The sequence below is a fragment of the Narcine bancroftii genome, chromosome 10 (genome assembly GCF_036971445.1).
Source record: "Narcine bancroftii isolate sNarBan1 chromosome 10, sNarBan1.hap1, whole genome shotgun sequence".
Taxonomy (NCBI): Eukaryota; Metazoa; Chordata; class Chondrichthyes; order Torpediniformes; family Narcinidae; genus Narcine; species Narcine bancroftii.
The window spans coordinates 47829555-47843791 of NC_091478.1; the positions used below are offsets into that span (position 1 = coordinate 47829555).

At 44.9% G+C, this 14237-nt stretch overlaps 1 protein-coding gene across 2 annotated transcripts in view; it reads left to right on the plus strand.

Annotated features, from left to right (window-relative positions):
* rufy2 (RUN and FYVE domain containing 2) overlaps positions 1-14237 on the plus strand; it is a 164785-nt gene that overhangs the window by 41975 nt on the left and 108573 nt on the right. For both annotated transcript variants that reach the window (XM_069900866.1, XM_069900867.1), the window contains exons 10-12: positions 1325-1438; positions 5064-5231; positions 9232-9329. In XM_069900866.1, coding sequence (XP_069756967.1) covers positions 1325-1438; positions 5064-5231; positions 9232-9329 — 380 coding nt within the window. The remainder of the gene's footprint in view (positions 1-1324; positions 1439-5063; positions 5232-9231; positions 9330-14237) is intronic.

A 14237-nucleotide genomic window follows, 5' to 3' on the forward strand; every position in this document is an offset into this window, starting at 1 on the left:
TATGCCTAAGTTGATTTTTAGCAAAGCTTTAGATAAAGTCCTGTGTGGTAGGCCAGTTTAGAAGATTGAATCCAAGGTGAACTAGACCATTAGATACAGAATTGGTTTTATAGAAGCAACCAGAGAGGAGTGATGAAGGGTTGTTTTTCAGATCGGAGGCTTGTGACCAGTTGGTGTGCTCAAATTGAGGCTAGCATCACTATTGTTTGTCATATAGATTAGCAATCTGACTTGCAATACGGTTAATGTGGTTAGAAAGTTGTAGGTGACACCAGGATTGATGGTGGAGTTGACAGTGAGGAAGGCTGTCTAGGTGTACCACGAGATCTAGATTGGCTGGGCAATTGGCCAAATGAATGGAGATGTTATTTAACTTGGACAACTGTGAGGTACTGCACAATGGTAAGGACAAACTAGGGCAAGACTTGCAGAGTAAATCCTGTTGCAACGTATGGCAAAAGAGAGAGATATACAGGTCCAGGTGCATGGTTCCAGGAACTGGCAGGCGGGCTTGCCTTTGTTCATCTGAGCATCAAGTACAGGAGTTGAAACATCACATGACAGGTGTGCAAGATGTTGGGACGGCTTTTGGAGTATTGAGTGCAGTTCTAGTCACCCGCTAGAAAAAGGATGTCATGAAGCTGGAAAGGGGGCAGAAAAGATTTGCGAGTATGTTATTGGGATTGGATGCCTTCAGTTATAAGGAGAACCAGGATGGATTCGGGCATTTTTTTCCTGGAGCACAAGAGGTTGAAGGGGAACTAATAGAGGCATACAAAATTATGAGGCACAAAATAAGGTGAATGTTCAATCTTTTTGTAGAGTAGGGGAGTCTAAAAGAAGGGGGGCATAATAAGAGGGGAATGTTTAAAAGGGACCTGAGCTGTGTTTTTTTCTTGCAGGTTGCTGGGACAAGCTGCCAGGAAAGTGTTTAGGTGGGGAATACCATAACGTTTAAAAGACATTTAGACAGGCATGGATAGGAAAAGTTTGGAGAGGTATGGCTGGCATGCACAGGTTGGGCCGAATGTCCTGTTTCTGTGCTTGTTCAATGTACCCAACACCCCTTGCGTTATTATGGTTGTCACGTGGAGAGTGAATCCGCGGTGAAATCTCACCATTTGTTGGAATCCTTTGGATCACCGTCAGCTACAAGTCGCCGTTGTTATATCAGGGAACGATTGTCGAGTTTGTCTTGAGCAGTAAACCATTGTAGCAAAGGGGAGGGAGACTGAGAGAGAAGCCACATCCTTTCCAAACTGTGTTCTTGAACCTGCAACTTTTTTTTTGCTATTGTTTTGTCTAACGACATTTCCTTGTTCAGTTGGAGAAACCAAGCCTGTCGGAGGAGTTGGAGACTTCCAGTTGTCATCAGGGGCTGGATGATGTGTATAATGAAGCTCACAGACAGCTGAGAACAGAGTCACGCATGCGTCAGGTAGGTGCCGTTGGGGAAAATGAGTCATTGCTTCTGTGAATAGTGACTTGGAGCCAACTCCATTTCCACTGCCTTGGAAGCCATGCAGATGTGGTTTACCGAGTTCCTTTCACTAATGAGGAGGTTAGCTTATGAGGAGAGATTGAGAAACCTAGGACAATACCTGGCAGAGTCAGAAGGATGAGGGTGATCTCAGGGAGACACAAAATCATCAAAGAAATAGATGAGACAGAAGCAGGAAGGATGTTTCACTGGCAGGTGAGACTAGAACTAGGGGACATTGCTGCAAGATTGGGGGGGGTGGGGGGGGTGTAGATTTAAGACCTAGATGAGGAGGAACTGCTTCTTCCAAATGTAGAGTGGACAAACTTACGTTGTTTTCTGTGGAGCATCGGAGACCAGAGAGAAGTTTATGAAATGCTTTGAGTGTATAGAGATGGAACGCATCAAAGCAGACCTCCCAGAGATGCTGGACCCATTTCAACTCAGCGATAGAAGAAACCGTTCCACAGACAATGCTGTAGCCTTGTCACTTCACTCCATCCTGGACCACATGGAGAGCAATGCCTCATGCACCAGGCGGCATTCATTGACTTCAGTTTGCCGTTTTCCACAGACCCTGGTGGAGAAAGTGTCCTCGCTGGGACTCAGCACCCCTCCCTGTAACTGGATCCTAGACTTCCTCATCGAAAGACCACAGTCTGTCAGGGTCAGTAGCAGAATATTGAGCACTGTCACGTTGAGCACTGGCGCATCTTAACACTTGTGTGTTCAGCCCACTCCTGTTCACTCTACTAACCCATGATTGCACCGCCAGATCCAGCTCCAACAGTGTCATCAAGTTTGCAGATGTCAGAACAGTCGTTGGCCTCATCAGCAGCAATGATGAGTCGCCCTACAGAGAAGAGGTGTGAGAGTAACAACCTGAGTCCCAATGTGGACAAGACAAAGGAAATGATCGTGGGCTTCAGGAGAACCAGGAATGACCACACTCCACTGGACATCAACAACAGTAGAGAGAGTGGAGAGGACCAAGTTCCTTGGAGATCACTTAACTAGTGACCTATCGTCGACACTCAACATCTCCTCACTTGTCAGGAAGGTACAACAGTGACTGCACTTCCTGAAAAGACTGAAGCAGGCAAGGCTGTCAGCCACCATCATGTCAACCTTCTACAGGAGCTTTTTTGAGAGGGTCCTGGTCGGCTGCATCACAGTGTGATATGGTTGCTGCAGAGAAATGGATCAGAGGTCAATCCATATGACAATAAGTCTCCCTTCCCCCCCCCCCCCCCCCCCATCAACTTGATTTACTGGGATCATTGTGTGAAGAGTGTGCACAAAAAATGACTTTCAGCTGCTCCCGTCGGGGAAGAGATACAGGAGTATCAGAGCCAGCACTACCAGGCTGAGGAACAGCTTCTTCCCACGGGCAGTGAGAACACTGAATGACCAAAGGAACTGCTCACACTGACCATCCGAGACTTTAATTTGTACAAAACAATATTTATTTATTTGTATGGCTACAATACTTGTCCTGTATATGTATTGTTTATCTGTATGTGTGTTATGTCTGTATGTTTTACACCGAGGTCCAGAGAACGCTATTTCATCAGGTTGTACTTGTACAATCAGATGACAATAAACTTGGCTTGAAACACACGAATGGCATTGATCTTTTCCAGTGTAAAAACATCACATACTAAGGTGGGTGGGAGATGGAGAGTTTAAATGAGATGTGTGGGGCTACTTTTTTTGCTCAGTGGTAGGTGCCTAGAATGGGTTGCTAGAAATAGAGGTGGAAGCTGATACAACTGTAGTGCTTGAGGAGCTTCAAGATGGCCCCATGAGTGGGGAGCAGAGTTTTCATTTGCTTTGGGCATGGTGTTTAGCACAGACATATGGGCTGAAGGGCCTTTTCCTGAGCTGCAATGTTCTCCACTCTGCATTCGTGTGAATCTGCAATTGTCATCCACGTTAAAGTGGAGACTGCCTCATTAAATGTATTTAAGACACAGGGAGGTTTTTGAATGAGAGGGGGTATGAGGAAAGGATGGCTATGGCTGTAGGAGTGTAATTTAAATATTCTTTCCAAAACTAAAACAAACCCTCACAAGTTTTAACATCCATAAACTGGGTGTCTGCCTTTATTTTGCTCTTCCAACAATTTTTTACGCTCCCTTTTCCTGCCCCAAGCACAAACCACTTGCCACTCACCTTGCCTACCCATCAGCTTATTCACACGTGTTGCGTCATAACTCCTGCATGTGTGCATCACCAACGGTGGCCGGCTTGTGCATGTGCAGCACCTCTCCCGCCACCAGTCCCGAGAAGGTACGCGACTGTAACAAGTCCACACCCAGACCAGCCTCGATCTCACTGGATGGTGGAGCAGGCTCGATGGGCCAGATGGCCTCTTCCTGCTCCTAGTTCCAGAGCTGCGTGGGGGATGCCTCCTTTCAACGCCCACCTGTGTATTGAAGGAGTTCGGTATTCTGGGGTGGTGAGCGACACCCACAGGAAGGGGGGAACTCTCAGAGCTGTTTCCATTGCTGCATCTGGGAAATTAGGGGAGCACGGTCAGTAATTGAGGATATCATTTACCACGGGGAGTTGGGGAGTCATGAGATACTGCTCATCCTTGAGACGGCAATTAGTGCCTCACTATGCAGTGATTGAGCATTTCAGCAGCTGACTTCAACCCTCCTAAACACCAGCTGGTGAAGTGAAAGATTTCATCATTTTTTCATCACATGAAATTCTAACATTATAACGAGATGTTTTGGATTAGTAAAAACAAAATACTGGAGAGTCTCACTGGGTCAAACAGTATAGAGCAAAGATAAAAACACAGATGTTCTGGCTTTGCAGTCGAGATGGCTCCTACCACATCGTGGCTCTCCACCTCCCGGTTCGCTCTTGTGGCCCACGCTCTCCACTCCCAGCCCGTCTCACCCCTCACTGCTCCAGTCACCATGTTCACTTCCACTTTCCCACTGGCAGGATCTCGAGCTGGTCCTGGCTCTGTCTCTGCTTGTGTCCCACCACCTCTGACCACTGGCCTACCCCTGCCTCCTGTGACCCGTTTCATACTCACCACGCAACTCTCCGAGCCCTTTCACTACCACCACCCATCTTTTTCCCTGACCGCTCCCATCTCTATCCTCACCTATCTCTTTCTTCTGTTTAACTTGTCTGCTTGCTGGCCAACCCCTCCGCCCCTCCCCCAACAACGGCACACTCAGTAACACAAAAAGTAACACACTCAGTATCAAAAACACAAAAATGCTGGAGGAACTCGGTCACACAAAGCCCAATAACACTTTTGTGTTTTTCCTGCAATCACAGTGACTGCAGACCTTTGTGTTTCACTCCTCTCTCTCTATCAATCTCTCTCTTTCTCTATCTTTATTAATTTCTCGATCAATCTCAATCCCTTTCAACCTCCCTCCCCTCTCAGTCCCCCTCCCCTCTCTCTTTCTCATTCTCTCTCTCTCTTTCTCTCTATTTCCTATATATTGCTGACCATATGGGCATAATGCCTCACCATTAGTGTGTGAATATCTTTTAGAACAGTGAATGTTGAGGCATAATATTGAGGTGACTGAGCTTTACTATCCCGCAGGATGTGGAGAATGACCTATTGGTACAGATCAGCATGAAGCAGGAAATAGAAATAGCAATGAAGCTGCTGGAGAAAGATATTCACGAGAAGCAGGATGCACTGATTAGTCTACGGCAGCAGCTTGAGGAGGTCAAGGCCATTAATGTGGAGATGTTCAAGAAACTCAAGGTAAGTTGCCTGATATTCAAAACTGTCAATGTTTAAATGTAACCTTAGAATTTAAAAGATAGCAAGCGAACGACTGAATATTTGGTAAAAATCCTGTGGTTTTATTGTCCCAGAAGGATATTGTCCAAATGCAGGCAAGTAGACTAGTTCAAAATGTTGACTTGATCAGCATGGACTGCAGGGCCGAAGGGCCTGATCCGTGCTACATAATTCTGTGACTCTGAGATGAGAATGTGTTTTATTGCACACTGAATACTCCAGATCAAACAGGGTTAAAAGGCAAAAACTAACTGGATCATGGAGTTCCACTTGAATTTTAAACTAACATAGGACCACGTGAATTGCCGGACAGATACAGAGTGTATCTGGCTCAGCTTCTGGCATCCTGGAGATCACGTGGTACAACAGGAATGCTGCTGACTAACCTTGGCCATCAGTCTGTATTCATAAACGCCAGGACACAAGTTGGAGTAAACCCCAGATGTTGGCTGCTTTGGGAATCTGAGACGGACTGGAGTCTTTAGATCAGGTATCCCAGTACATTTTAATTTCCCACACCTCTTTTGCAAATTGCCCTTTAATCAAGCAAGCCCGTCTAAATTGTCACGTTTAAGGAATCACTATCATCTGAACTATGTACCTTCACATTAACTCTGAATTTGTATCGCTTTAAAGGTAGGCCTCTGCTTTTGTGGAGAAGTTGAAATGTTTTCCAGTCCCAACAGGATCACGGGATCTGTAATTCTGTCACCTTTCAGTCTTTCTGTCCCAGTGAGAGCATCCTCACTTCAGATAAAATCATACATGTCATTGTGTCTGATTCCCAACCACATGTTTACCTGATTCTGTGGAGAGTCACGTTCTTAGGGCGATGTCCATACCATTTGCAACATTATGTACAATTGAGGCAATCGTCTATAAAAATAACAGGACCACAATGCATAGGATTGTGCCTGGCGCACTCCCAGTCCCCTTCAGCCAACAGCAAATAGCTGATCTTTGACAGCCCTCAAGTCTGAAGACACAAATATTTGCCGATTATGTTAAAAAGGATTTGGGAAGCTGACACAACAGAAGGAGCAGTTCCACTCTACCCCTTTCAACACTGATTCCTTCAGCACCATCACTGCAGAGAACACCAGCTGTGCTAAATGAGGTGCCAGTTTATTCACCTCATTCCAGCAGGAAATCTGCAGGCATTGTTGTGAAGGCATTCATTCATCAACAGAACTCTGAGTAACCATCTTTATAGATTCAAGTAATTATAATTTTGTTCCCTTTTGAGCCACTTTTCACTTTGTGAACTTCATCCATCTTTCCATTTCCCAAATATATTCTTATTTCGATACACTACTCCATATAGTGTTGAACAGTAAGAAGCAGGAGGTGGGGTTGGTTTGAACATGTAGCACCTCATTTGTAAAGGTCACCAAGCTGGAAATCCAGTGGTTCAAAGGTCATTGGTGCCTGTACTGAGGTTCAGGGGGGAGTTTTGTTGTGTGTGCAGCCCAGCTAGTCAACCCAAAGATAGTACAGTGGATTCTTCCCCCACCCCCCATCCGCAGTTTCAATTTTAGTTACCTGTGGTCAACCGCGGTCCAAAACTAATCCCACTGCCCTGCTCTCCTCCCCACAGCCCTGTATCAGTCCCCACACTGATCCCACTGCCCCACTCTCTCCCCACAGTCCTGTTTCGGTCCCCACACTGATCCCACTCCCCTGCATTCTCCCCACAACCCTGTGTCAGTCCCGACACTGATCCCACTGCCCCACTCTCTCCCCACAGTCCCAAGTCAGTCCCCACACTGGTCCCACTGCCCCACTCTCTCCCCACAACCATGTGTTAGTCCCCACACTGATTCTACTGTCTGCTCTCTCCCCACAACCCTGTGTCAGTCCCCACACTGATCCCACTGCCCCACTCTCTCCTCACAGCCCAAAGTCGGTCCCCACACTGATACCTACTTACAAATAAAAAGTTTACAGGTATCCCATGTGGATTTGCTAAGTATATAATATGGTGTTCACACAATGTCCATATCGCATAACGACCAATTTCACAGAACATATCATGGATGCAATATCGGTGGCTTCAGGCATCCACTGGGGGTTCCTGGAACATATCCCCCACAAATAAGGGGAGATTATTGTACAGCAGTTAAAACAGAGAACTAGGTGCAGAGTCCCAGGGAATATTGCGAGTTTAGATAAATGAAAGCTAGTGGATTAACTTCAAACCTAGTTTATTGATTACTTACATCGAGGATGCAAAGTAAGAGAGTGTGCCAGCATAAAGAATCCCCAGAACCCCAGTAACCCGGATATTCAGGATATGAACACAGGTAACATCATGAAGCAAGACAATCTCATACCAGCCTGAATACAAGTCCATTAGTACAAAGTACTGCTAAACAGTACCATCTGTAGCCACGGTCGACCAAGGGAGGTCTGGAACTTGATGAAGGAGGAGAGGTTCCTTTGGCTGGTGTGGTTTTGTGCTGTTACTGATGGAGCATGACTGTATCTTCTCATTGATGTCATCTATAATTGTAGGCCAGTCAACTATGCCTCTTGCTCTCCATTTAGTGACTTCTGCACCAGGATGCCCTCTGTGCATAATGCTGATGTACTCCTCTTGTAGTGACCCAGGAAAGACGGCTTTCTGGGCTTTCGTGATGACCCTGTCTTCAATAGTTAGTTTGTTCTGAAAGGAAAATAAGGATGAACAGCATGTGGAAGACCACGCTGTTTGCTGGGCCACTCCTGTCTGCAGGGTTGTGTCTTCTGCTGTGTTCTCTTCCAGCACACCTTCCTTTAAATTTGAATCCCATTCGTTGGCGCTGTATCAGCTAGCTGCTACCACTAACCGTGCCGATGTTAATTATCTCCACTCCTCAAAGTTTACAGGTAAAACCTTACTAATATACTAATAAAAGGTAAAGACTCTTACCAGACAGGGATAAGAAGACACTTTGGGAGAGTCTTCCCAGCAGTGAGCAGCATCGACCAGGTCTTCATCCCGGGCGCCGCCATTTTATTCAAACACAACTTTATTTAAACTTTATTCAAACAGCTGCTATGGGCGGAGCATGACCGGGGCACTCTGCTGCTGAATGTTTCCTCCCAAGAGGTGTGTTGCTTCGGTAAACATTTACGTTTACAAATTTAAACTTTTATTTAAAACTTTATTTATTTACTTTTAAAATGTATTTATTTATTTATTCATTCACACAATTCTTTTTGCTGATTCTTAGTGTTTCCAGTTGACTGAATGCCAGGTAATGGGGATTTTACTGTAAACAGTCAGATCTTTTCCCCAGGAGAGGAGAGATTAAAGCCAGAGGGCATAGATTTAAGGTGAGAGCATAAAGACTGAAAAAGGATCTAATGAGCAACTTTAATAAACAAAGGGTGGTGAGTATGTGGAGCATTCTGCCAGAGGAAGTCGTGGAGGCAGGGACAATTGTAATGTTAGACAGGTACATGGATAGGAAAGGTTTAGAAGGACATGGGATCACAAGACCATAAGACATAGAAGACCATAAGACAAATTGATCCATTTTCCCACTCAGCCCCACTGCCCAGCTGAGTCCCCATAACCTTTGATTCCCTGGCTAATCAAGAACCTATCAATCTCTGCCTTAAATACACCCAATGACCCGGCCTCCACAACAGCCTATGGCAACAAATTCCACAGATTCCTCCACATCTCTGCCCTTCAATCCTGAAATTGCCCTCTTGTCCTAGACTCTCCCACGGTGGGAAACATAGAAATCTTACCACACTTACTCTGTCCATGCCTTTCAACTTTCAAAATGTTTCAATGAGATTCCCTCCCGCCCCCAGCCACACATTGTGAAGTGTTCCAACCCGAAACACCTGGGCATTTCTCTCCACGGATGCTGTCTGATCCGCTGAGTCCCTCCAGCCTCTCCTTGTTCACTGAACCACATCCACGTCGAGGTCTGTGAGGCGTTAATCTGCCTTTCTTTGGATCCAGGGTTCTGAAGATGGATTGAAGCAGAAGAGCGAGATGATGATTCAGCTGGAAGAGAAGACCAACCAAGTCACGGCCGCAATGAAGCAGATGGAGCAAAGGTACAATTTCACAGGTGGACAACTCCACTTCCTCCTCTTCCCCTTGAGTCTTGTAGGCACTGAATAACAATCTCTAACAGCCAGCAAGTTCCTGACGGCCTTCGCCAGCATTGACCTGAGTTGATGTTGACCTTGGTTTCATGGTGTGACCGGTAGCCTCACTTCCAGGCAATGCCCTCTAGTGACCCGCACCCCAATCAGGGTTATCCTGTAAATGCGTATTTCACCAGGAACAAAGTCCCTTAGCCATTCATTCTAACCTGATGATTCCAGTTGAGTGCAAATGTGATCACATCGGAAATGTCCTGTCCTCTGTGTTACTCTGAACAAACAGACCTCCACCCCAACCTTGCTAATGTCACTGCTTCAAAGTAATCTTGTATCAGAGAGAAGCTCATCACCAATTCCAATATAATTTCACCTTCCACAATTGGCGATTGGGTATGAGTAGGTTCAGGCGGACAGGATAGCCAATAGTGGAATGGCCTTGTTGATGTCTCGGATCCTGGTGGGTGCATGCAGTACCTTGCACCTTGTGCCTGAAGGTAGAATATGATCCATCTAGCACTGTGTCTGAGGTGGGGTCTCAGTGGAGTATCTTTTGAGTCTTTGTATTAGATCCTGATTATTGCAGAGTTATATTTACCATCTGCACGTGATGTTTATCCATTACTGCATCCATTACAATCTTTGCTTTTTATATTTAAACAAATCACTGTGTTGCTGTCTGTGAAAATGTTACTGCTATTAACATTTAATAATAACATTGCTATTTTCTTTTTTCCTGTTTAATTTTCCTTTTCCTTTCTCTACCCAATTGCTTCTCCCAATTTGACCCTTATTTTGACGACCTCACCAAGTGACAAAGATTTATTGGACAAAACACAAACTATCGTAATCTCTTGTTTGAAGTGCATTGGCAGAGAGATTAACGTACAGAATTGATTTTAAAACCAGATGCCTGTCACTTAGATCTGAGCTGCAAATTAAGGGTGTAACTTTCAATCGTAACATTGTGTTGTATAAGAATTTAGATGTCTAAAAGAATAGAATATTAGCAAGCATTCCTATCAATACTCTAATTTGCCTTTGCACTCAAATTTCCTTCCTTCTCTTGCTGGCTCTCTCTCTCTCTCTTTCTCTATCTCTCTCTCTCATCTTCCTTCCTTCCTTCACTTCCCTTTGTCTCTCACTCCCCTATTTCCCCTCTCCCTCCCTCCCCATTTTCCTCCCCTCCCCTTCTCTTTCCTTCCTCCCTCTCTCCTTCCATCCCCACTTCCCCTCCCCATTCCTTTTCTTCCTTCCTTCATTCCTTTCCTCTCTAACTCTCTCATTGGAAAATATGCTGATGAATCTCTGCGTCCATGCAGCAGAGGTCTGGCCTCAGCATTGACAGGCAGGTAGTTCCTGGGTATTGTTCGAATGCTGACAAAGAAGTGGGATCTCGATCTTGTCCTGATGACGTGTGGATTGGTAGGAACCTGGAAATGTTTCTATTCCCATGTGCCCATTGTCTTTTCCCTCCACGTGGCATAATTGATTGTCTTGGCACACTGGAATAAATCTTAGCAGATAGTTGAACACACTATCTGGTGTTTACTGGTGTTGGAAGGAATGATGTTTAAGAGAATGGAGAACATACCAGTCAGTGAATTGGATGATGTTGGGCTGCTTGAGTTTTGTAGGAGCCCTGAAGATGACGTGTAGAGTATATTATCAATCCTGGTTTGTGGTCTTCGGTATTGAAAAGTGAAGTGTTTATCACAAGATATCCCAATTTTGAACTGCTTCTGCAGCCACAGTCTTTCTTTGTTTGGTTGGTTCCGTTCATCTTCTGAGGACCTCCCCCCTCCCCCAGGATATTGGTGTTCACGATTATGGCATTGCTAATGTTTGTGCCATTGAATATTGTGTATGCAGGTTGTTGCAGATGCTGTTGTGCGGCCCTTGTGTTGTAGGAATGTAACTTGCCCATGACTGAATGTTGTCTTGAGTTAGGCTGGAGACAAACATTGGGGTTTTTATTGAGGAGTTGAGAATAGATTTGAACATAGCACATTCTTTGAAAAGCATCTCCACCTCTGACCTTGGGGGAAGAAAGTTCATTCATAAAGCATCTTTAAAAGAGGGTGGGTCTTGAGGAACTCAAATCAGTTTTTCTCCATGTACAACCTTACTTGGCCCCTACCTCCATCCACATTGCCCCTTACTCTCTCTCTCTCCCACCTCCTTTTCCCTCCACCACCTATCCCCCTTCTTCCGCTGTCATCACTCTCACCCTGTCCCCATTCCCACTGACTCACCTCGATTCTCTTCCCTACACCTCACTCCCCCTCCCCCCTTCCTCACCCTCCAGCAAGGTTTATAAAACCAAGAGCAAGATGGGTAAGGTAAATGGACCTACTCTATTTCCCAGGGTAGAGGAATCTAAAAATGCAGGACACAGATCTAAGATGAAAGGGGAAAAGTTTAAAAGGGACCGGGGGCACCTGCTTCACACAGAAGATATGTAAAGTTAATGAAACTTGGACAGGAGAGATTCAGAGAGAAATTATCTGAGTTAAATACCATCTGCTATTCCTTGGCCCACTTCCCCAGTTGATGCATATCCCCTCGTAATCTCAGCTAAGGATCACTTTCTAGCCCTTCTAACCACTCCACCTCCATTCTCACCCAAATTGTTAATGTAAATGACAAACAAATGGAGATCCAGTACCGATCCCTGCATCACACCACTGGACGAGAATCTCCAATGTGTATAGCAACCCTCCACTACCACCCTCTGATTCCTACCACCCAAGCCAATTTTCTAGTTGGTTAGCTCATGTGGAACCTGTGTGATCTATCATGCTAGACCTTGCTAATGTCGATGAAGGCATCATCTACTGCCCTGGCCTTATCAATCTACTTGGTCACCTCTTCCAAAACATTAACGCTCATCAGATTTGTGAGACACTTCCTGTAAATGTGTGTTCATCATTGCTCTAGCCATATTAAAGGACCCATCTGATTTCCCCCCCCCACCCCACTCCCCACATACCCTTCTCCATGAAGTAGATGCATGAGCTTGAAAACACAAACCAACACAATTTTAAAATAGACCTCCGGCTGGTAAAAGATGACGTCCTTTGCTGTGTTTCATTTGCGTACCTTATGACTGACTCGAACAAGCATAAGAACCAAAAATCTAGAGAGTCACCGACCTTTAAAGGGACCAAATATAAACCCAGAGTAACATAAAGTAAAATGAAAAAGATACAAGAGCACATCGTCTGCACCCTGACCCACTTCATTTATCTCAGTCATTCCACTATTAGTACGGATTTTAATCTTTCTTTTATTTAGAAGGGGTACCTTTATGTTGAAGATGAGGCCGCCACACCCCAATGAATATGTCATGTTTTCTCCTTAAACTGCACGTGATTTTCTTCAGGGGAATACAACTTTGTATCTCCGTATTCCATCGTGTAATGTTTAGTTAGGAGTCGAACTTCCATATGACTGCGATACACTTCCAAGGCGACCTTCACAAACTGAATTTGGTACCCGGACAATTGAAAATACCTGTCCGTAATGTTTCCCTCCAGATCCTGTGGAAAATCCACCTTTGTAATTTACAAAACAAACCTTTTCACTGTATCCTGGTGCAGATGACGGATACATTTGAATTCTATGAGCTTACCCATGCACCTTGCTTGTCTCTGTTCCATAGAAGCCTCTCTCCATCCTCCTCCCTCCTCACAGTTGTGAAGAGCTGGAAGCCAAGCAACTGATCCTGCACTCCTGCCCCAACCCGAGAGGATTAAATTGCCCAGTCTCACTCCCACCTCACCTGCTTCCCCCATTGTCCCACCTTCCCCACTGCCTTCCACTTGTCCATCTGTCATCTGTTTGCATTTTTTTCCTCTGGAGCTGTTTTGGTCTTTTCTCTCCAACACCTTTCCATATCTGCAGTGTGGCTTTAGAGGAGATTATTAGTGTTCGAGCAACTTCTATTCCGGAAGTCCTTTAGGGTCTTGGGCATCGAGAGGTTGGTCCCTTTGACTACTACTCCGGAGAGGCTTGGAAAAGGGAGATAATCAGCCAGAATGGAGGCTGACACCTTGGAGTGAATCGTGTCTCAACAGGGCCACAAAGTGTCTGGTTAGGAAGGGTAAGGCTTTCTTCCTACCATCACCATACATGCCGTTGTATAGGAGGGTCCAAAACTTAACATTTTCACCTTAAAATCGGGTCGCCCTATATAAAGAGTCTAAAGTTTATACCTTGCCGACCAAGTTTCAACACCACCGCCATCTTCCTGTCAGCTCCAGCACAATCTCACGCTTGCCTCATCAGTTATTTGTGAAATCTCAGCTCCTCCGCAGGGTCCATCCGTCCAGTCCGACTGTGTCGGCTCTAAACAGGCTTTATAGGGCATGTTACAGGAATCGATGGTGGTTTATTTTAAAATATCCAAAGAAACTTTAAACCTTTAAATTATAATTTGTTATTAAAATACTATGATTTGCTTTTAATAGCATCCATTGGTCTACGGTAAATGCCAGATTATATTTTTTTTGGGGGGGTTCATCTTATGCAAAAGATATCGCTCAAAATATTTATTTTAGGTGAAAATTCCAGGTCGTCCTATACAATGGCATATATGGTAATCAGTGGTTTAATATTTCTGTCATATATCAAGTAAACAGATTCAGTAATCTGGTTAGTAGATGTTGCTGTGACATTTATGGCAAAGTGCAAGAAACTAGGTTAGGGAAAAAAAAACCCAGCAGATTCTGGAAATCTAAAATAAAAACAGTTAATGTTGGAAATGCTCAACAAATCAGCCTGCATCTGTGGAAAGGGGAATGGAGCCAGCATTTCAGGTGCAGAGCTCTTTGTCAGAACTGGGAAGAAGACAAACGA